The 23,654-nt window shown below is 44.8% G+C and overlaps 1 protein-coding gene across 4 annotated transcripts in view; it reads right to left on the bottom strand.

Moving 5' to 3' along the window:
* Nucleotides 1–21,855, bottom strand: part of LOC106580192 (TLE family member 1, transcriptional corepressor) — a 43,876-nt gene extending 22,021 nt beyond the window's left edge. For 2 of the 4 annotated variants that reach the window (XM_014160990.3, XM_014160989.3), the window contains exons 1-10: nucleotides 20,770–21,855; nucleotides 20,307–20,407; nucleotides 19,794–19,857; nucleotides 19,371–19,415; nucleotides 7,723–7,785; nucleotides 7,498–7,602; nucleotides 5,709–5,895; nucleotides 5,401–5,417; nucleotides 936–1,052; nucleotides 807–860 (exon numbers count right to left, since the gene is read on the bottom strand). In XM_014160990.3, the coding sequence (XP_014016465.1) occupies nucleotides 807–860; nucleotides 936–1,052; nucleotides 5,401–5,417; nucleotides 5,709–5,895; nucleotides 7,498–7,602; nucleotides 7,723–7,785; nucleotides 19,371–19,415; nucleotides 19,794–19,857; nucleotides 20,307–20,407; nucleotides 20,770–20,793 (777 nt within the window). In that variant the 5' untranslated portion in view covers nucleotides 20,794–21,855. Of the gene's footprint in view, nucleotides 1–806; nucleotides 861–935; nucleotides 1,053–5,400; nucleotides 5,418–5,708; nucleotides 5,896–7,497; nucleotides 7,603–7,722; nucleotides 7,786–13,860; nucleotides 13,916–19,370; nucleotides 19,416–19,793; nucleotides 19,858–20,306; nucleotides 20,408–20,769 lie in introns of those variants that run through there. The other 2 variants (XM_014160991.3, XM_014160993.3) reach the window with 2 other exon arrangements.
* Between the last annotated feature and the right edge of the window lie 1,799 nt (nucleotides 21,856–23,654).

Below are 23,654 nucleotides of genomic sequence, written 5' to 3' on the forward strand. Positions count from 1 at the left end.
CACACTCAGTGCCCTACTTCCTCTAATGTGAAATTATCATAGAGTGCCATTTGGGACGCATGTTTCTTATATAGTGCACTACTTTTGACCAGGGCCCATACAGCATCCATAGAGTTGAGCCATTTAGCGAGGCCTGATTCAGAGGGGTTGGGTTAAATCTGGAACACACATTTCAGTTGAATGCATTAAGGTGTGCAACTGACTAGGTATCCTCCTTTTCCTTTCCCTAAAAGACCGGCATGTATACGTTAGAAAGAGTCACAGGATGGCCAAAGGACATCAACCACCCAAGTCACAGCCTGTTCACCCCGCTATCATCCAGAAGGTGAGGTCAGTACAGGTGCATCAAAGCTGGGACAGAGAGACTGAAAAACAGCTTCTATCTCAAGGCCATCAGACTGCATAGCCGTCAATAACCGGCCTCCACCTGGTTACTCAACCCTGCACCTTAGAGGCTGCTGCCCTATGTACATAGACATGGAATCAGTGGTAATTTCAATGATTGATCACTTTAATAATGTTTACATACCGTTTTACTCATTTCATATGTATATTTTGTATTGTACTGTATTTTAGTCAATACCACTCCGACATTGCTCATCCTAATATTAATATATTTCTTAATTCCATTATTTTACTTTGAGATGTGTGTATTGTTAAATATTACTGCACTGTTGGAGCTAGGAACACAAGCATTTCACTACACCTGCAATAACATCTGCTAAATACATGTGACGAATAAAATGTGATTTTATTTGACACACACACACACACACACACACACACGCACACACGCACACACGCACCTCATTGGAGACATCCACCACCAGGTTGTCATCACTCTTCTCTCCATCACTATCCTGTGGGGACAAAAGGTGTGTCAATGTCATTCACCATTCATACACACAGTTATCACCCTCACTGCTGCTGCTTACATAATGACTAGAGTCCTTGTCCTCTACTTTCCTCTTCTTGGTGTCGTTGGGGAATTCAGGTCCGTTGCGTCGCTTGTCTGAGTTCCTCAAACTGTCAGCAACGAGCAGGGTATTACTCTGCCAAAGACAGGAAGAGAGGATGAGAAGAAGCAAGGTGGAAAGAAATAAGGAAATAGCAGAAGATATGTGCTATAGGCCAAGGGAAGGTGGGGCTGTCTGCCAGTCAAAGCCCTTGTGTCATGCAGTCCCCACAACTACACAATTTGGATAGTGGTGGGGTTACACATACATATTCATTTGGGGCACATTGGAGCAACACAACCACACAGCAAAAAGGCCCTGATTAGTATGAGTTGTTCTGCCGCTCTATCAGTCCTCCCTCTCCTAGCCCTGTCCAGCTTTTACAGCGGCAGCTAAAGGGCAGTGTGTACTTGTGTGTGATTCACTTCCACCATCCCCTCTCCCTGACTGTGGATGAGCATGCATGTTGGAGTCCACTTAGGCCTACGTCTGTCATTGAAAATGTGCCTCCAGGAGCAGCAGAGACATACACACAGCCCCAACAGACAGGCCGTGGGGGAGGGAGGCCCCCCTCTTTCTCCCCATGCCTCCCCTCTCCTCGTCCCCAGCCAAAGGCTCCTTCACACCCTCCCTCTCACGGGGAACATTATTTAAAGGCTTTAGAAAGCAGATTGCTGACCCACAAAACACAAGCAATTTCCCGCCGTTCTCTCAGGTCATACAATGCTCCCCCCTGTCAGTGGCTGTATTAAACACAATGAGACCCTTTAAGCGTGGGATTAGGAGAGTGGGAGGAGCAATCTGCTCACAATGCAGGGGCAGTGAAGGGAGAGCCCCCCCCCCCCCCCGCACAGAGAAGCTGATCCAGATCAGAGATACAGCCCAACACCCCAGTCCCCTCAAATGTTATTTGTCACATGCACCAAATACAACAGGTGTAGACTTTAGAGTGAAATGCTTTCTTACGAGCCGTTTCCCCAACAATGCAGACTTGAAAAATGTGAAAAGAAATAGGGATATAGTAAAACAAAATAACGAGGCAATATAATGTACAAGGAGTACCGGTACTAAGTCAATGTGCAGGGGCATGAGGCAGTTGAGTTAATATGTACATGTAGGTAGGGATAAAAGTGACTAAGCAATCAGGATAGACAAACAGAGTAGCAGCAGTTTATATGAAGTGTGTGAACGTGTGTCTATGTGAGTGCTTTGAAGGGCTGGTCATGGCGTGCTTAGACCCCTCCTGTACTTCCTGTTCACCCACGACTGCGTGGCTGCGCATGACTCCAACACCATCATTACGTTTGAAGACGACACAACTGTGGTAGTCCTGATCGACAATGACACAGTCTACAAGGTCAGAGAGCATCTTGTCTGGCTGCATCACCACTTCGTATGGCAACTGCATACCAACAAGTGCTCAGCATATGTGGGGAAACCCTTCAAGACTGTTGGAAAAGCATTTCAGGTGAATGCCAAGAGTTGGCAAAGCGGTCATCAAGGCAAAGGGTGTCTACTTTGAAGAATCTCAAATATATTTTGATTTGTTTAACACTTTTTTGGTTACTACATGATTCCATGTGTGATATTTCATAGTTTTGATGTCTTCACTATTATTCTACAATGTAGAAAATAGTAAAAATAAAGAAAAAAACAAATTTCTGACACACACACACACACACACTTCAAGTCAGAAGTTTACATACACTTAGGTTGGAGTCAATAAAAAAAAAGTTTAAACCACTCCACAAATTTCTTGTGAACAAACTATAGTTTTGACAAGTCGGTTAGGACATCTACTTTGTGCATGACAAGTAATTTTTCCAACAATTGTTTTCAGACTGATTATTTCACATTATATTCACTGTATCATCAATTCCAGTGGGTCAGAAGTTTACATACACTAAGTTGATTGTGCCTTTAAACAGCTTGGAAAATTGGAGAAAATGATGTCATGGCTTTAGAAGCTTCTGATAAATGACGTCAATTAGCCTGAGTCAATTGGCGGTGTACCTGTGGATGTATTTCAAGGCCTACCTTCAAACTCAGTGCCTCTTTACTTGACATCATGGGAAATCTAAAGAAATCAGCCAATTTTTTTTGTAGACCTCCACAAGTCTGGTTCATTCTTGGGAGCAATTTCCAAATGACTGAAGGTACCACGTTCATCTGTACAAACAATAGTACCCAAGTATATTCACCATGGGACCACGCAGCCGTCATACCGCTCAGGAAGGAGAAGCGTTCCGTCTCCTAGAGATTAACGTACTTTGGTGCGAAAAGTGCAAATCAATCCCAGAACATGTGAAGAAGCTGGAGGAAACAGGTACAAAAGTATCTATATCCACAGTAAAACAAGTCCTATATAGACATAACCTGAAAGGCTGCTCAGCAAGGAAGAAGCCACTGCTCCCAAACCGCCATAAAAAACAGACTACGGTTTGCAAGTGCACATTGGGACAAAGATCATACTTTTTGGAGAAATGTCCTCCGGTCTGATGAAACAAAAACAGAACCGTTTGGACATTATGACCATCGTTATGTTTGGAGGAAAAAGGGGGAGGCTTGCAAGCCAAAGAACACCATCCCAACCATGAAGCACGGGGGTGTCAGCATCATGTTGTGGGGGTGCTTTGCTGCAGGAGGGACTGGTGCACTTCACAAAATAGATGGCATCATGAAGCAGGAAAATGATGTGGATATATTGACGGAACATCTCAAGACATCAGTCAGGAAGTTAAAGCTTGGTCGCAAATGGGTCTTCCAAATGGACAATGACCCAAAGCATACTTCCAAAGTTGTGGCAAAATGGCTTAAGGACAACAAAGTCAAGGTATTGGAGTGGCCATCACAACGCCCTGACCTCAATTCTATAGAAAATTTGTGGGCAGAACTGAAAAAGCGTGTGCGAGCAAGAAGGCATACAAACCTGACTCAGTTACACCAGCTCTGTGAAGAGGAATGGGCCAAAATTCACCCATCTTATTGTGGGAAGCTTGTAGAAGGCTACCCGAAACGTTTGACCCAAGTTAAACAATTTAAAGGCAATGCTACCAAATACTAATTGAGTGTATGTAAACTTCTGACCCACTGGGAATGTGATGAAAGAAATAAAATCTGAAATAAATAATTCTCTCTGCTATTATTCTGACATTTCACATTCTTAAAATAAAGTGGTGATCCTGACTGACCTAAGACAGGGAATTTTTACAATGATTAAATGTCAGGAATTGTGAAAAACTGAGTTTAAATGTAGTTGGTTAAGGTGCATGTAAACTTCCGACTTCAACTGTCACACACACACACACACACACACACACACACACACACACACACACACATATATAAAAATAAAAACTTGGGGGGCCAAATAAAACCACCAGGCCGCCAGCTGGGGAACCCTGGTCTACAGCTTATCATGAGGTATTCTAACTCAGGCGAGCAGATTTCGTTAATATTAGCGATTGCGCACCAGCTGTTGATAAGAAACGCGCACCAGCTGTTGTTAAGAGACACACACCCCCCCGAGCTTACCCAACGCTGCCGTTCTGTCTTGCGAATGTAAAGGAAAAACAGCTAGATTAAGTTTTTCCATGTCCTTGTTCAGCAACAACTGAGATACATAGGATATTACAGTTCTTCAGATCACGTTGATAGGATAGTCTCAAACGGAGCTCGTCCAGTTTATTTTCCAAAGATTGCAAGTTCAACAACAGAGGGTAGCTGCGGTTTATCCACTCCTTCAACGTAGACTCTTCCTTTTTTTGAATGTCAGGGATTTGGGCCTGGTCCGTTATGAGCAATATGTCCTTTGCCTCTGACTCAATGAAGTAGAAATCCTCATCCAAATCGAGGTTAGTGATCGCTGTTCTGATGTCCAGAAGCTTTTTTCAGTCATAAGAAATGGTGGAAACATTATGTACAAAAGTTAATCAGCGCAAAATAAACAAAATATCACAATTGGTCAGGAGCCTGTAAAACATCTACTATTCTCTCCAGCGCATTCCCTCCCCTCCCACCAGCCATGATGTTTACCAAAGAGGCACACACACACACACACACACACACACACACACTCAAAAGCCATGGATGCATGTGTAAATGAAGCCCAGGTTGTTGTGAGAATGAGGTAAAATGGAGGTGAATCAAAGCAATGACAGTGGGTTGTACAGAGTGGTGTGTGTTAGAAAGATAGTGAGGGTCTAGGAAATGATTAGCAGGGGTTAAGTTCAAAAGTTCTAGGGCGTTGTGTATAGTGGCGTAAAGTAGCATCAGGTCCCCTAGCACCGGGGACTAGTTGCTTCTCTAGTTTCATCCTTTTCTTATTAAAACTACAATGCTTGTTTCAAGGTATTTGACACACGCACACAGGGGTGAACGTTGGAATGAGTAGGGGAGGTGAATGAGGAGGAGGATGCAGCCAGAGGTAACAGGAAGTACTTACTGTGCCCGGCTCTTGCTCTGTTCCCATAGCAACGATGACACAGCATCAAGGTGATAACACAGCATCAAGGTGATAACACAGCATCAAGGTGATAAGGTCATCAGGGCGCACACGAGGGAGGCACGACAAAACACACAAAAAGAGAGAAATTCTAATCTTGAGCCCTGCACTTGTGGTTTTCAGTATATTTATTATAAACAAACCCAATGATGATACGGTCTTGTCAGTTCGGTCTGTCTATGTGGGCGGGCCAGACAGACTCGTCCTTAGGTGCAGGCCCAGTAACAGTGGGTGTGGCTGCTGCTCACCTCTCAGCTGCTCGGCCTCCGCCGGGTGTTTCTTGTCCTCTTTGCCCACCAGGTGGTGCGGTGGCGCCCCTAGGGCACTGGACAGGGCGAGCAGGCTGGCCCCTCCCCCCAAGTGGGCTGGGTTGAGCCCAGCCGGATGGGGGGTGAGGGGGACATGGGGGCCGTGCGCGTGGGACAGATGCTGATGCTACAGGAGAGAGAGAAGCAATCAATTACTAATCCATAAATCAATATGGCCTACCACTGGAAAGTGTGTCAATCAATACGACAAGCCATTAATACACAAATGGAGCCGAGTGATCAATGTGAAAATATATAGAGGAATTCATGACCCTTCAGTTTTTCCATCAAGAGCAGCTTTCAACGACGTGGCATGCTTACAAATAATGTCAGAGGCAGTAAACCTCCCCTTTAACACACAGTTTCTCACACACGCAAACACCTCCCTCTGGGGTCAAACAATAAACAATAGTGACAGCTGGGATCACAGCCCAGAGCCTGAGGATGGAAGGAGGATACGAGAGGGGGTTAGAGAGCTACAGCTGCTGCCTGCAGGCCAGGGAGGGTGGGGGCTCTGGTGGATTGGGGGCGTTTAGCTGTCAGGTCTCGGTGTCTTTCACACCAAATCAGGTGCTCGTCTGAGCGTGAAATGCTTTTGTGTTCCAAAACATAAATTATTGCGTCTTCAGACAGTAGCCGCGGGAATCAAACCCCTGAGGTTTGCCACAGGGGGAGGGAGATCTCAGCAGTAGAGTGGGGGGAAGGGCGGTGGTGAAGGTCAACCCTCTTTATCTCACCTAATTGACTAAGCACCCCCCCTTCAGAGAACCACAGGAGAGACGCCACAGCACTCTATCCCCATCTCCATGCCTACTCTTTCACAGCGCTAATCCCTGGGCTTGCCCTCAAACACACACGTACCATCCAAGCCCTTGTTCGCTGGGCCAAAACAGCACAGCAAAGGACGCTCTCTCACACACACACGGTGAGAGTCAATGGAGGGGAGATATTGGTGTAGGCAAGGGGAGCCCTATGTGTTAGGGGGTGTTAAGGTGTTCACATGCTTCCCAGCCGAAACAGTTCGGAAGAGTTTGTGCATATATTATCTACGCCCCTTCATCGGTGATTGGTTAACAGTAGGGATTCTTCAATGACAGACTAATCGTTTTCATGCACATTTTTTTATTTTTTTAAATTGAGAAATACTGCACAAAACATCTTAGTTAGATGTAAAATTGTGCGACTAAGATCTCCTCGCCAAAAAAGTCCAAATTTATGACAGATTTCTTGAGTCATCTTAGATTAATTCTACAGCATCTCCAAATAGAGACTGACATTTTTTTTCTTGTTTTTCAAGCAAAGGTCTTAAGAGAGTATGTGCCAGCCGAACTGAAGAATGCTGACGCCTTTAGGGTAAGCCGGAGGGGGAGAGGTGAGAGGGTGGCCACGCTTCATTACACTTATTTAAAACACATAAACAGGGTGACTGACAGCTTGGTGAGAGGACCAGACACTCAAATCCCCTTTATACACACACTAGAATCCTGCAATTAAGACAAATGGCAACTGCCACAGCCATCGAGCAAAGCCCCTACCCCCTCCAAAGATTCCCAGAACCGTTGAGAAATTCCAAAACAGCAGCCTACACACAGCAGATCTTATGGTTGCCAAACACAGTAGTATCATATCCTTGGGTAAATAACTCAGTAATATTTCAGTAATAAAATGTCACATACACACCATCACAGTACACACAAACACAGGAAGTTGTAGTAGAGAGTGCAGTTACTGTGTGTGGTAGACCGGGAAGGCCACGTACCCCGATGACAGAATTGAGTTCGCCCATGGTGACCTGCTTGGCCCTCTCCACTGCCTGGATCACCTGCTGTTGGTGCTGCATGGGCACACACACAATACAGGGGAGCGAAAGAAGATTGCAAGAGGCTTACCTGTTTGTGCCTTTCAATGTTCAGCCCGTAAGACCTTTCATAGTACTGTGAACACACACACTTACCTCCTGTGAGAGGAAGGGGATGACTTGTGCACAGATGGTATTGAGCCTCTTGGCAATCTCGGTCTGTTGGATAGAGTAGAGGATGGATGGATAAGTATGGGCAATGTCAACAACACCTGGAATAGCCGCACAACTACATTCAGCCGTGCACTGAGATCCAAAGGGATTCCCGATTGTATTCACAGCTAGCATGTTCAGGTCAACTCCACCTGGGGTGTATGCATTAGTGCACACCATAGCAAAACTTTTTGCAACGAGAAAAGGTTTTGCAATGAAAATTAGAGAGAGTGTCTTATTGGACAAGTTCAGGCATGTCCCTCCCCGTTTCGGCCTGTTTGCTTCCAAGTACACCATAGGTCAACTCCACCTGATATCCTCCATGTATGTGTGATGCTGGAGAGTTACTGAAGGATAGGCAGACATCTAACTGCTCATAGGAGCAACTGCTGCTATCGGTCACAACATGGGCTCAATGCACACAACACATATTAGTCAATATGGTATGAATGACTCCATACACACAATTAACTTGGGGGAGAGAGGGCTAGTTAACAGCTTGCTGCCACAGTTGACAGAAAACACATGCAGTTGCACACATACACATGTTCAAGTGCACCACAGGCATACACAGGCAGTCACACACATACGTGTGCAGACCAGAGCATGCGAGTGGAGTTTAGCTCCTGGAAATACGAGCGGTGAGGAAAAGCTGCTACTGCAAATTTGCCCCATTCATTAAAATCACAATTTAACCAACACCAATCTATTTCTGTGACTACTTGGACCTACCATTTGGTTTTGAAGTATTGAAACAAAACCATATGATTTGAATGAAAAGTACTTTAATAAACATGAAAAGGTGACAGTTAGAAGCGCTCATCATTTCAAATAGGCTACATGCTATATTAAACAGCATATAAAAACTTGAAATAGGTCAAGAGCCAGACAAGCAGCCTAACGAAAATGAATTATACTGAATAAAAATCTAAACGCAACTTGTCAAGTGTTGGTCCCATGTTTCATGAGCTGAAATAAAATATCTCAGAAATGTTCCATATGCACAAAAAGCTTATTTCTCTATAATTCTGTACACAAATTTGTTTACATCCCTATTAGTGAGAAATTCTCCTTTGACCAAGATAATCCATCCACCTGCCACATGTGGAAGCAAGAAGCTGATTAAACAACATGATCATTAAAGGCACACTTTCTGCTGGGGACTAGGGTTGCAACTTTCCGGAATTTTTCCTGAAATTTTCCATGGGAAGTTAAGCCCTGGAATTTGAAGAATTTTGCTTAAAATCCATCAATAAAGTTAGCTTATAACAGTGAACCTTTTTTTGTGGGATACACACAAGGCAATTCTAGGTCTTAACATATTTTGGTTAAACTATCCCCAATTCAACGGAATTGCAACTCTGCATGTACAATGCACTCTTCCATCACATGTACAGCTGATTCTCAAGATCTTGCACACTAATGAGATTTTTGGTATTTGATATTTTATTAGGATCCCCATTAGCTGTTGCAAAAGCTACTCTTCCTGGGGTCCACACAAAACATGAAACAATGACATAATACAGAACATCATTAGACAAGAACAGCTCAAGGACAGAACTACATATATTTTTAAAAAGGCACACGCAGCCTACATATCAATGCATACACCCAAACTATCTAGATCAAATAGGCGTTGTGCCACGAGGTGTTGCTTTATCTGGTTTTTTGTTGTTGTTTTTTTTTAAATCAGGTTTGCTGTTTATTTGAGCAATATTTAAAAGGAAGTTCCATGCAATGAGGGCTCTATATAATACTGTACATTTTCTTGAATTTGTTCTGGATTTGGGGACTATGAAAAGACCCCTGGTGGCATGTCTGGTGGGATAAGCGTGTGTGTCAGAGCTGTGTCTGCTAGTTAGTTTTTGCTATCATGTGGGTTTTAGCTTGCTTGAGCCTGCTAACAGTGTTAATTCACCTGTTTCCATACATGTTTCATTTTAAAACATTTATCTTACAAAGGAGTTGTTTAATCTAACTTCTTAACTATTTATCTGTACATGGAATTGTATTTGTTTTTTTTCTACTCGTTTTTTTGTCATCTTTACAGGAAAATGCCCATCTGATGTGTGGCGACATTTCACTGCAGCTAATCTAGAAGGAAAAGCTGTGTACGTTTGCAAATACTGTGCCAAATCATATGTAAAGAATGCAACAAGGATGCAGAATCATCTGGCCAAGTGCGTAAAGTTCCCTCAGCGCTCACAACAAGCAACCTCTGACAAAAGTCCCTCTACTTCTATTCAAGGTGAAAATGATGAATCAGACCCCTTATCGATAGCAACAGCTCATTGTCCTCCTCAATTCAGAAGTTTTTTGACTCAATGGAGGAACGTAGTCAGAGAAATGCTGATGAATGTCTTGTTTGAGCTGTGTATGCAACTGGTTCACCTCTGATGCCCACAGGCAATGTGTATTGGAAGAGATTTCTGAATGTACGTCACCCAGCATATACCCCTCCAACCAGACATGCTTTATCTACTCAATTTCTGGATGCAGAGTTCAACAGAGTTCAAGCAAATCATAGAGAAAGCAGACTGTATTGCAATAATCTCTGATGGGTGGTCGAATGTCAGTGGGCAAGTAATAATTAACTAAATCATCTCCACCCCTCAACCAGTACTCTACAAGAGCACAAGGGACAACAGACACACCGGTCTCTACATTGCAGATGAGCTGAAGGCAGTCATCAATGACCTTGGACCACAGAAGGTATTTGCACTGGTGACAGACAATGCTGCAAACATGAAGGCTGCTTGGCCTAAAGTGGAGGAGTCCTACCCTCACATCACACCCATTGGCTGTGCTGCTCATGCATTGAATCTGCTCCGCAAGGACATCCTGGAACCTAAAACAAAGGATACACTCTACAAGACAGCCAAGGAAATGGTTAGGTATGTGAAGGGTCATCAAGTAATTACAGCAATCTACTTCACCAAGCAAAGTGAAAAGAATAAGAGCACCACATTGAAGCTGCCCAGCAACACCCATTGGGGTGGTATTATCATTATGTTTGACAGTCTCCTGGAGGGGAAGGAGTCTCTCCAAGAAATGGCCATATCACAGTCTGCCGATATGGACAGCCCCATCAAGAGGATCCTCCTGGATGATGTATTTTGGGAGAGAGTGGTAAGCAGCCTGAAACCTATAGCAGTAGCCATTGCAAGGATTGAGGGAGACAATGCCATCCTGTCTGATGTTCAGACTCTGAGATGTAAGAGAAGAAATCCGTACTGCCCTGCCCATTTCGCTGTGCTCCAAGCAGAGGAAACTGCAGTTCTGAAATACATCAAAAAACGTGAAGACTTCTGCTTGAAGCCGATACACGCAGCAGCGTACATGTTGGACCCCAAGTATGCTGGCAAGAGCATCCTGTCTGGTGCAGAGACCAACAAGGCCTATGGTGTCATCACTACCGTGTCTCGCCACCTTGGCCTGGATGAGGGAAAGGTTCTTTATTTATACACACTAGCTACCCACCTCATTCCTTTTTGTTAGCAAGTGCACGTAAGTAGACCATGTATTTTCAGATTCATAATGACTCTTTTGTTGTGAACACGACATCACTGCACTCCCGCTCTTCCTCTTGGTGCTCCTCATCTTTATAAATCACCATGATTTGGCACCTGAGTGTTTTATCAGTGTCCTTATGAAAATATTTGGTGAATTCCATGACAGTAGCTAAAGCTAGGGGCTATAGCAGCACACGAGTAGCCTACAAATGCATGCTGGGACGGTTATGCCCTGAGCCCTACTGGAGTAGGTGAGAAGGACGATGCTCCAGCCTTTGGGAAACTCGCTCCGCTCCAGCTTTGCTCACATACTCTGGTGCAGACAGACAGACAGACAGGACAGACAGGACAGACAGACACACACACGAAGCAGTGAATCAAAGACAGGCTCCAGCCTTGCTATCATGTCAGCCTTAGATTAGGTTTCACCGTGTCTCACTCTTCTATTCTTCCACTCCCATCGGCGCTTAAAATAATCTCATCACTCCTAATTTAATTTGGTCCCACTCTCATAACCATGGCCGGGCATCCGGCCCCCCCAGAGGTGACTGCGATTGGCTGGATACCCTATATCCCCACGGAGGCGGCAAATCGGATGATCCAGCTGAAATTACATATCAGCCAAACAAATTGATACGAGGCGGGCCAGAGTACAGGAGGAACTAGAGGAGCCTCCGAATGCAGTAATGGGATATTACTCAGACACATGCACACACAGACACTCACGACACAGACCATTTTCCTTTGAAAAGCTGGTGAGAAAAATGGAGTGCGGGCTCAGGGGCCATATATATCAAGTTTCTCATCGCAGAAGGGACAACCTAGGATCAGGTCCCCCCTGTCCATATAATCATATTCATTGTGATCTAAAAGGCTAAACTGAGCCTAAAATCAGCATTCCTTCTCTGGGACGCTTGATACATACGGCCTCAAATCTCCATAACATAAAAACACGGCTCTACCAGAAGAGGACTTGCCATCCCTCTGAGCCTGGTTCCTATCGGTTTCTTCCTAGGTTCCTGCTGTCTAGGGAGTTTTTTCTAGCCACTATGCTTCTGCATTGCTTGCTTTTTGGGGTTTTATGCTAGGTATCTGTAAAGCACTGTGACAACTGTCGATGTAAAAAGGGCTTTATAAAATACATTTGATGAATCGAGTTCCTCCAACCAGTGTTCTAGCAGCCCAGCCATAGGCCCTGTCCTCATGTGACACGCCCTCAGAAGCCCCGGCCTGACAGGCTTATCACTCCACACACACACACACACACACACACACACACAACAGATAACCTATAAAACCTCGCTAGGCAATAAAATACCTGCTTCTCCCACTGTGCTTTCCCAGAATGTCTGAGGGGTATTCTTAGCAGGCAGATAGGTACTGCAGGCCAGGAATAGGCTGTGTCCAGTACACTACCGCTAAGCTAAACCCACGGGAGGGAGCTAGTTACAGGGAAACTAAGCTTCCTGAAGCATTGAGCATTTCCAGTCAATTGTGTCAAAAATAGGTTCATTACTTGAGGCTTTGATCAACACAGTGTACAGTAGTTGCACCTGCTGGTCAAAATAATTTAGAGCAGCCAAATTATTATAGATGTCGCACCAGGGTAGCCTTTTTGCCTTCTATCAAACCAATCAGGTGGTTGTTCGACAAAACAACGCTTCGATTGTCAGTGATTACGTGCTTCTGATAAAGTGACAAGCATCTGCCCACTGCTTCGAAGTAAACTGCTAAGCGATTTCAATGCATGCCTCGGAGCCCTGGCATCAAACGTAACATCACTAGAGGGAGCTAACGGGATTAATTAAGGGGCGGTTAAGAAATAATCATGTGACCCAGAGCTTCGGGCCAAAGTGGGTAAGTGTTGAAAAAAAATACAAAAATAAAATGTACCTGCCTGTCTTACCCAACCCACACTCCAAAAGTCAGACAGTATGGTGGTTATCACACATGCCAGAGGGTTACATTGAAAGGATCGCCTGTCGTCATTGAGTAGACTGACATAAGACTTACGATAAGTGCGTTCAACTAGGGTAGTAGGTGACAAAACAAATCACACATCCCAATCATGATGAGTTCTCAAGTCATCACCTAGGATATCAGTGATTGGAGGCCTTTAGGTCATAGGGTGTGACCTGAGCAACAGGGCCTGCCAGGTGGCAGAGAAAGTGAGCCCTACAGGGACTAGGAGGACATAAGTTGAATTTCAGAACCACCCCACTCTCTTAAAGATCAACTGCCCTTTATAACCAACTTCTCTGGTTTGAAATGGCCCGTGGAATCAATACATGTCAGAAACATGAATTCCAGTGTCAAAATTGACTAAAAAGTGTAAATAGGATAATATGGGTCATAAACAGAATTTGGTAAGTGACTGTCATGACTTAAGGGTTTGGCTTACTTGAGTAACCCCTTGACTTTTTCCACATTTCGTTACGTTACAGCCTTATTCTAAAATTGATTAAATAAAAAATGTTCCTCATCAATCTACACACAATACCCCATCATTTCAAAGTAAACACTGGCTTAGAATTGTGAACATTTATTAAAAATAAAAAAACAGAAATACCTTATTTACATAAGTATTCAGACTCTTTGCTATGAGACTCGAAATTCAGCTCCGGTGCATCCTGTTGTTTCCATTGATCATCCTTGAGATGTTTCTACAACTTGATTGGAGTCCACCTGTGGTAAATTCAATTGATTGGACATGATTTAGAAAAGGCACACACCTGTCTATACAAGAACCCGATGGTCACTCTGACAGAGCTCCTCTGTGGAGGAGATGGGAGAACCTTCTAAAAGGACAACCATCTCTGCAGCACTCCCCCAAATCAGGCCTTTATGGTAGTGGCCAGACAGAAGCCACTCCTCAGTAAAAGGCACATGGCAGCACGCTTGGAGTTTGCTAAAAGGCACCTAAAGGAGATTCTCTGGTCGATGAAACCAAGATTAAACTCTTTGGCCTGAATGCCAAGCGTCACGTCTGGAGAAAACCTAGAACCATCCCTACGGTGAAACATGGGGGCAGCATGGGGAAGTTTTTCAGCGGCAGAGACCAGGAGACTATTTAGGATCGAGGGAAAGATGAACGGAGCAAAAGTAGAGAGAGATACATGATGAAAACCTGCTCCAGAGCACTCAGGACCTCAGACTGGGGCGAAGGTTCACCTTCCAACAGGACAACAACCCTAAGCACACAGCCAAAACAACGCAGGAGTGGATTCGGGTGTCAATGTCCTTGAGTAGTCCGGAGTTAAACCTGATTTAACATCTCTGGAGAGACCTGAAAATAGCTGTGCAGCGACGCTCCCCATCCAACCTGACAGAGCTTGAGAGGATCTGCAGAGAAGAATATGAGAAACTCCCCAAATACAGGTGTGCCAAGCTTGTAGGGTCATACCAAAGAAGACTCGAGGCTGTAATCGCTGCCAAAGGTGCTTCAACAAAGTACTGAGTAAAAGGTCTGAATACATACGTAAAACATACACACATTTGAGAAAACAAAAATCCTGTTTTTGCTTTGTCATTATGGGGTAGTGTGAGATTGAGGGGGAAAAACAATTTAATCAATTTTAGAATAAGGCTGTAATGTAACAAAATGTCAAAAGTAAAGGGGTCTGAACACTTTCTGAATGCACTGTACGGCAACAATTCATTCCCCCTTTTGCCTATTGTGACCCAGTGTTTTCTGTGAAAAGACTGAGCGAGCTGCCTTTACATGGCCTGGTGCCCTGTGCGGGTGGAGGACCAATGGAATGGTTGAAAATGAGCAAGTCCTGCCCACCAAGGGCACCCGGTCACGCAAAATAAACCCATCGTCTGGAACCTCTTCACCAGACAAAACGTGTGGTTAGTACTTGCCCTTTCTCAGGAAATAGCTACTCTATAGAAAATGGAATTCCATAAAGTTGTTCAACAATCATGGGCAGATGGCCAGGATATGGATTACATCTGACTAGTTTCTACTCGGGCTGTCAAGTGTCAAACCTGAGACTGGTGTGTTGGTAAGTAGCTAAGTTTTGTTCATTAACAGCTACAGGTCATTATTTGATAGCTTAGTATCATAGCGGCATAGCCTATGATACCGTGCTGTAACTAGCCAAATAAACTCAGCAGAAAAAGAAATGTCCCTTTTTCAGGAACCTGTCTTTCAAAAATAATTCGTAGAAATCCAAATAACTTCACAGATCTTCATTGTGAAGGGTTTAAACACCGTTTCCCATGCTTGTTCAATGAACCATAAACAATGAATGAACATGCACATATGGAACGGTCGTTAAGACACTAACAGCTTACAGACGGTAGGCAATTAAGATCACAGTTATGAAAACTTAGGACACCAAAGAGGCCTTTCTACTGACTCCGAAAAAGACCAAAAGAAAGATGCCCAGGGTCCCTGCTCATCTGCGTGAATGTGCTTTAGACATGCTGCAAGGAGGCATGAGGACTGCAGATGTGGCCAGGGCAATAAATTGCAATGTCCGTACTGTGAGACAACTAAGACAGCGCTACAGGGAGACAGGACGGACAGCTGATCGTCCTCGCAGTGGCAGACCACATGTAACACCTGCACAGGATCGGTACATCACACCTGCGGAACAGGTACAGGATGGCAACAACTGCCCGAGTTACACCAGGAAAGCACAATCCCTCCATCAGTGCTCAGCCTGTCCGCAATAGGCTGAGAGAGGCTGGACTGAGGGATTGTAGGCCTGTTGTAAGGCAGGTCCTCACCAGACATCACCGGCAACAACATCGCCTATGGGCACAAACCCACCATCACTGGACCAGACAGAACTGGCAAAAAGTGCTCCTCACTGACGAGTCGCGGTTTTGTCTCACCAGGGGTGATGGTCGGATTCGCGTTTATCATCGAAGGAATGAGCGTTACACCGAGGCCTGTACTCTGGAGCAGGATCGATTTGGAGGTGGAGGGTCCGTCATGGTCTGGGGCGGTGTGTCACAGCATCATCGGACTGAGCTTGTCATTGCAGGCAATCTCAACGCTGTGCGTTACAGGGAAGACATCCTCTTCCCTCATGTGGTACCCTTCCTGCAGGCTCATCCTGACATGACCCTCCAGCCTGACAATGCCACCAGCCATACTGCTCGTAATTTCCTGCAAGACAGGAATGTCAGTGTTCTGCCATGGCCAGCGAAGAGCCGAGAGTTCAAATCCATTGAGCACGTCTGGGACCTGTTAGAGCGGAGGGTGAGGGCTAGGACCATTCCCCCCAGAAATGTCCGGGAACTTTTTCAGGTGCCTTGGTGGAAGAGTGGGGTAACATCTCACAGCAAGAACTGGCAAATCTGGTGCAGTCCATGAGGAGGAGATGCACTGCAGTACTTAAAGTAGGTAGTGGCTACACCAGATACGAACTGTTACTTTTGATTTTGACCCCCCTTTGTTCAGGGACACATTATTCCATTTCTGTTAGTCACATGTCTGTGGAACTTGTTCAGTTTATGTCTCAGTTGTTGAATCTTGTTATGTTCATACAAATATTTACACATGTTAAGTTTGCTGAAAATAAATGGAGTTGACAGTGAGAGGACATTTCTTTTTTTGCTGAGTTTACAAAGCCTCTCCCTAACGTGTAATGTGAGAGGAAGATTTGCATGTTTAATGTTAGCTAGCTCATCATCAAGCAAACCTGATGACATGTTTGATGCATGTTGCCAGCTTGCTTTCAACAATGTTGTAACTCAAATTGACTAGCTACTGTTTGCTGTGATTGAATGTCAAAGACTCCCAAATCAAAATCTCGTTTACCTTCAGTCATGGCCGCTAGCATTTCTTAATAAGAAATGATGAAAAACAAGGCCAAATCAGAAGTGCAGACGCCCTTTAACTCCCAGGTACTGCTGGTTCTGTAGTTCACCTGAGGACTGGATAGGCTAAATTTCAACCTATCAGAGGGCAAGATGGAGCATCATGGTTTCCATTAGGGATGCACGATATATCGGTGAACTTATCGGAATAAGCCAATATTAGCTAAAAATGCCAACGTCGGCATCAGCCCGATGTCTGGTTTAACGCCGATGTGCAAAACCGATATCAAAGCTGATGTGCATACCTATATAATGTAGGTACATGATGTAATGACGCAATGTAAAATTTTGCGCTACACGTGCAACACAGCATTCCTAACCTAGCCCACAATATCTGCTGTGTGGATCGAGCGGTCAACAAGTTGATCAGTCATTTGAAAGAGTAAGACAATTTCATCTAGACAACTCAAAGGCGAAATCCATTAAAACATCAAGACAATGGAATTCATTGCCCTTGACAATCAACCATTCTCTGTCGTGGGTGATGTTGGCTTTCGCCGACTGGTCGAGCACCGGTACACACTACCAAGTGTGCTATTTTTCAGATGTTGCCCTACCGGAGTTACACAGTAATAGCATCACTGCAAAAAAAAATAATAATAACAATTTTAATACAATTGCATCACTGCTATTAGCTTCACGACTGACATTTGGACCAGCGATATCAGCCTCATGACCATGTGGAGTCTGACAGCAAAGCGGGTCGTTCAGGATTTCGTACTGAGAAAAGTCGTATTGCATGCTCATGAATGTGCTGGTTGTCATACAGCTGCTGCCATTTCAATGGCATTTGAGAACATGAACACACTCACTAGCTCGATTCGAACAACTGACTCGAGAAATAAGCTCATCAACTGCGCCTGCAGCAGATGTGATACCCACTGTCTTGGCATTGAAACGCCTGCGCAACAAAACTGCAGAAACAGGCTGTGAACAAGCGAGTCGGTGGCACTCGCTTTACTGTGTCGCCACCATGCTCGATGCTATGTACAAGGACCGCTACTTCACTGCAGACAAAAATCAGGGTTTATGTGAAATGTTACATACACAGCTGGACAAGATGGAAACAGACACAGTGACAGTGCGCACCGAGGAAGAGAGGCCACGGAGAGACACAGCTGAAACTTCACTGCTTGACATGCATGATGAAATCCTGGTTCAGAATGAAACGACGGAACAACGAAACAGCACAGCAAGTAAGTGAAAGAAATAGGTTTTGATTATGTTTCACTGATAATGGGGACATACAATGACGGCCTACCCCGGCCAAACCTGGATGACGCTGGGCCAATTGCGCGCCGCCCTATGGGACTCCCAATCACGACCGGATGTGATACAGCCTGGATTCGAACCAGAGACTGTAGTGACAACTCTTGCACTGAGATGCAGTGACTTAGACCGCTGCGTCCATGTGTGTGTGTGTTAACTATACTAGAATGCTTAAAAAGGCAGTTAAAATTCTAAATGTCGGTATCGTTTTTTTTGGCAAGGAAAATATCAGCTATCGGACAAAAATGTCATAGTTTAAATAGTTTCCATGCATTTGATGCCATTCCATTTGCTCCGTTCCGGCCATTATTATGAGACGTCCTCCCCTCAGCAGCTTCCACTGCTCCAAGGGGAGGCCACATTAGCCTGGGGCTGGAGTGGCCAGAGCAACAGGCTACAGTGAGGAGGCAGCAGGGATACGTCACTCACAATACGCCCCCCTCTGGAGACAATGAGCAGAAACGGCATCTCCCTCACAATAGGAGGCATGCATTAGTATCAGAAAGAGAGAGGGGGAGAAAGATAAATCCTTCCTCAGCAAACCACCCAGGCCAATCCACCTCCAATTTCCTCTGTCCTGACCAATCGATTTCTGTGGTAATTACTGGTAAATGCTGTGAGCCAGAGTGCTCTGGTCCTGTGGGGCAAACCTGTGTGTGTGTGAGATATATGGGAGTGCTCCTTTCCATTTCCTGGATCAGGGAGTTCTGTGATTGATTCCTATGCCTTCCCCAGCCCAGCCTCTTCAATGCAATAAAACAGGCTACTCCCCAAGACAATACCAATCAATCAGAGTAATTCATCCTGCCTATGTGCTCGTGCCACCGGGTCTAACCAGAGAGAAACAGAGCACCATCTATCATTGATAAACTCTGATAAAACACACTCCAGTTCCCTGGCTGGCTAAAAGCTCATTCCCTGGGTGAACCCACACACACTATAGAGGAGAGATAGAGAAGAGTGAGTGATGCTTACCTGTTTGTGCATTTCAATGTTCAGCCCGTAAGACATTTCATAGTACTGTGGATGACAGAGTTGGAGTTACTAGAATTACAGTAAGTTCCAATTTCCTACATCTCAATGTAGACTGCTTCTTGGCCATAAGAGAGATACGTGAATAATACTACAGGTGTTTGAAAGGACAAAACAACCTCAAAATGTGGTATTCACTCCAACTCAATAATGTACTGGAGATCATTGAGCACAGAATGTGAGAGACAATGTGTGTTTGTGAATGATGAGTGTGTGTGTAGTCCTGTTCATGTGTGTGTGAGCAACAACAAGAGTTAACAGTAAGCTTGCACAATGTGGCAATAATATCTAGCCACACATTGACAGTGTTAACATCTAGAGTTGATTGGTTGAGAGTTGAACATAGATTGTGCTGATTGGACTCACCATAACATAGTGCCTCTGCATCTCTGTCTTCTCACTGGCCAGCTTCTCACACTCCAATTTCAAACTGCCGAAGACAGGGACACAATCAAAACAAAGCAAGAGGCCTCAGATACCATCACCAATCCTGAACACAACCAGAAAACATTCAAAATTCGGTTCAGATAAACATGGTCAGGAAAACCTCTTGGAATCATGGAAGAGCAATACTTGTTTACCTTTTTCCAGTAACAGAAGTTATAGGTCTAGGGCTATAGTAGCAGCAATATAGCCTATTGCCTGCTACTGTGATCATGCAGGGCATTCCAGCTCACTGCTTTACCTCTCACTAGTCCCAAATACAGCAACATGCAGTTGCACACATGGGGAATAAGAGGGGATTTATAATAATCTGACCTCAGACGCCACCCCTCTGGCTCAAGCACATCTGCATGGCTTAGACCTATACAGTCTGAGCACACAAACAGTGACATCTTGGCCTCAGAGTATGTGTCTGTGTGTTGAACAGCCACTCACCTGTGGTACTGAGCTTGGAGAAACTGGAACTCCTCTTTGATGCGGTCCAGTGACTCTGGGATGGTGAATTTGAAAGGTTGGCCTGGGGCCTGGTGGGGTGTCTGTAAAAATGAGAACATTTAAATAAGAAAACACATCATTCAAAACCTGTGTTTCTGCATCTGATAAAGCATTTCAAATACTTTAGCTGTAGGCTAATTAGTAGTGAATTACAAAAAAAGCAATACGGCATTCGCTGCCATGTGCGATATACGCCTTGCCCTAATTACTGGGAGTGCATCATGATAAACTCATTACAGAAATGTTACAGGCCGACAGCCGCTAAGGCAATGACAAACAAAGGAACTCCGACTGACCCGCCATCGTGGACATACAGAGTTACACAAACGCTAAAATGGTTCAACATGACACATGAGTGCAGAGAATCTGCGGATGGGGAATGCGTTTCACTGGCCAACCTTACCGGGTGTCGACCCTGGGGATACATCGTTCTACCTCTGCAGATGCCCGGTTCCTGATAACCCCGTCTGCTAACAAAATAGGGACAGGCGCGGGGATGCTCCAGATTACGATAAATTCATCCTAGCTCCTTCCGAGACTGTCCGTTAAATGACACAAACACGTCCGACCATTTGTCCTCATAGATCTCCCGTCAACTCTTTATCAGCGGTGCTCCGGTGTAAGAATATCCTTTTATCTCGCTGTAGGCTACTCCAGCATACGATCATATATCAGCCATAAAAAGGAGGGGGAAAAAAACAGGTGAGGACCAAAAAAAAAGTATCCTTACTAGTCCTCCTATTCATGTAGACTGTGTAATCCTGTCCACGCAGCAATATTCGAATAGCCAGAAACTCCAGTTAGTCAACAAGCCAAACCCACAACGCGGTCATGAGAAGCGTAGGCTACTGAAACAAATCCACATAAGTTAATTGCAATTTGACTTGCCGCAATAGCTTGTGGTGAATGCTCGGTATAAATTAATATTCGTTATCCGAAGAATAACCTGTATTCGATTAAATGGGGGGGGGGGGCTGTAGTGCAAGAAAGGTTTCGTAAATGTTGGTGTTTTGATAATAACAACCCCCACTACTAGCACAACAAAATATAACGTTAGCTTGCCTCAAAGGCAACTTTCTCACGCGGTTTCAGACTGAGGGAGTTCTATTAACCCGAGCCGCGGTGCACCACTCTATGGTGAACGGGCAAAAGCAGTGAGGAGCGCCTTTCTCAAAATCGAACAACAATCTGCACCGCTTGGTCAAATTGTCAGCATAGAACCATCGTCCATAAAAATCTATTTTCCATAAAATATATGGTCGATTTTTTTTTAACGAATTTTCATTGGGAAGGTAGATAAAGCGTTTTTATCAAGCAAATAAGCAATCACTTTTGCATGTCAGAACACAGAATCATACTCTTTACTACAAGTGCTTAATCTAGCCTAGGCTACTTCACTTTTGTTTTGAACCTATCTAGCCGTGGGCTTTGGATGGGGAACCTGGCACACGCCCGGAGGTAGCCCAGTTCCATAACGAATGCAATCCCTTTTCACCCAGGTTCAAAATCCCATCACGGGAAAGCCAGTGCCAGATAATCGACCCCCCCCCCCCACCCACCCAGCTATGCAGAAAAGGAACCGCCCCCGAAAATTGCACAGGCCAATAGCCACAGGTCTTTTCACGTGGCAAAATGATGCGATTTGTAGAATCCACCAATAGATTGTCTATAAATGTATTCAAGCCTGGCGATTATTTTGAGCTACACAGACACTAGCCAATCCCGAATGACAGATAGGTTTAGCGAGGAATGGCGCACAAAGCAGCTAGCATACTGAAGAGTGACAGATCTCAGCTGTCAATCAAAGTAACGTGGTGCCGTTAAACGTCCTTAAATGCGCGATGACATCACGAATCCCCCATCAGACCAATTCCTTGAACGCCCTACTATTTGAAGTTTGTAGTTGAATTTACTGTAGCCATAATGGGAGGCTATATGGATGACGTATGTCACGCAGCTGAGAGTCATGTTTGGGGGCTTGGTGGTAACCAGTGATGACCCCCTTCCTGTAGCCTGGTTGACAAAGCGAATTCGTTGACAGGGCTGGGTTCCATGAGGGAGGCGAAAATAAACATAATTTACTTGATGGGGATAAAAACAACAATAGTATAGAAGAACAAGTTGTGGTCTCAAGTTTTCTCAGCGGTCTTGAGGAAGAGGGAAGATGGCAAGTACGCCCGAGTGGAGTCAGAGGAACCTATAGAGGTTGGTAAGAAGGCTGGAAGGGGAAAAAAGGAAGAAAGTGGAACATATTAAGAGTAAATATAGAGTGCTGCAGAAGGAAATTGTACATGACGAGAGTGAGGATGAATTAACTGCTCTGGCAGGTGCGGTGAAGACCGCCGAGTTTGAGCCCAGTTGGAGTAAGATTTTTGAAGAATGGATCCTTCCCTTCTGGCTGATCCATATGTGGTGTCAGGTTGGGTGGAGAAGAGGTTGGGGAATGTTGGGTCGGTGAAAGTGACTCGAAGTGGAATTGTGTAGATTTTGTTGGGTTTCTGTCATCCAGAGGGGAGCTTGTTTTCTGCCCCACACAACTGGGGACAAGAACTGTGACTAGCTTTCCTCTCGGGGAGCCGTTGAAAAGAGTCAGTACTGGAGTGGCGTTAAATGTTGAGGAGGGTCAACTGAAGTTGAAGATTCCCGGTGTCTGTGACGCCCGCCTTTTCGTGCAACGCAGACCCAGTGGAGAGAGTGGTGAAACAGAGAAGACACTGTCTGTACTACTGAGATGCAGAGACTTTACCAGATAAAGTCAAGTTAGAATGTGTCAGTTATCCCGTGAGAGCTATCCCGAACCCATTACAGTGGCTTAGGTGTCAAGCTTATGGTCATGTGGCAGTAGTGTGTAGGAGGGAGATTCTTAGATGTGAGAAGCGTGCAGGAGGACATGAGACAAAGGAATGTGTAGTAAGTATCGGTGGAAAAAGTTGTATGTGTAAACTGTAGGGGTACCCATGGTGCTGGAGATCAGACGAGGCCGGTGAGAGAAAGGCAGTTTGAGGTTGCCAGGATCAGAATAGTATCAGAGTTGTGCAGACGGTGTTGTATGCTGAGGAAGTGAAGAGAGTAGTAGAGGAAGATGGGTCCAGGGTGAGGAATCCCAAGAGGATCCCTGTGAGTTGGCCAAGGCCAATAAAGAGTGATAGGAATAACATGTGCTCCAGTCATTTATGTTTTGTTTTTGTTTTTTTGTGTTCATGGCCATGGTTGTCAACTGTACATCAGGAAAGGAACATAAATCACAGATGTTAGATGTTGCGGTGGCAGCAGCAGATAAGTACTTGG

This window comes from Salmo salar, chromosome 20 (assembly GCF_965601325.2).
Source record: "Salmo salar chromosome 20, fSalSal1, whole genome shotgun sequence".
Lineage (NCBI taxonomy): Eukaryota > Metazoa > Chordata > Actinopteri > Salmoniformes > Salmonidae > Salmo > Salmo salar.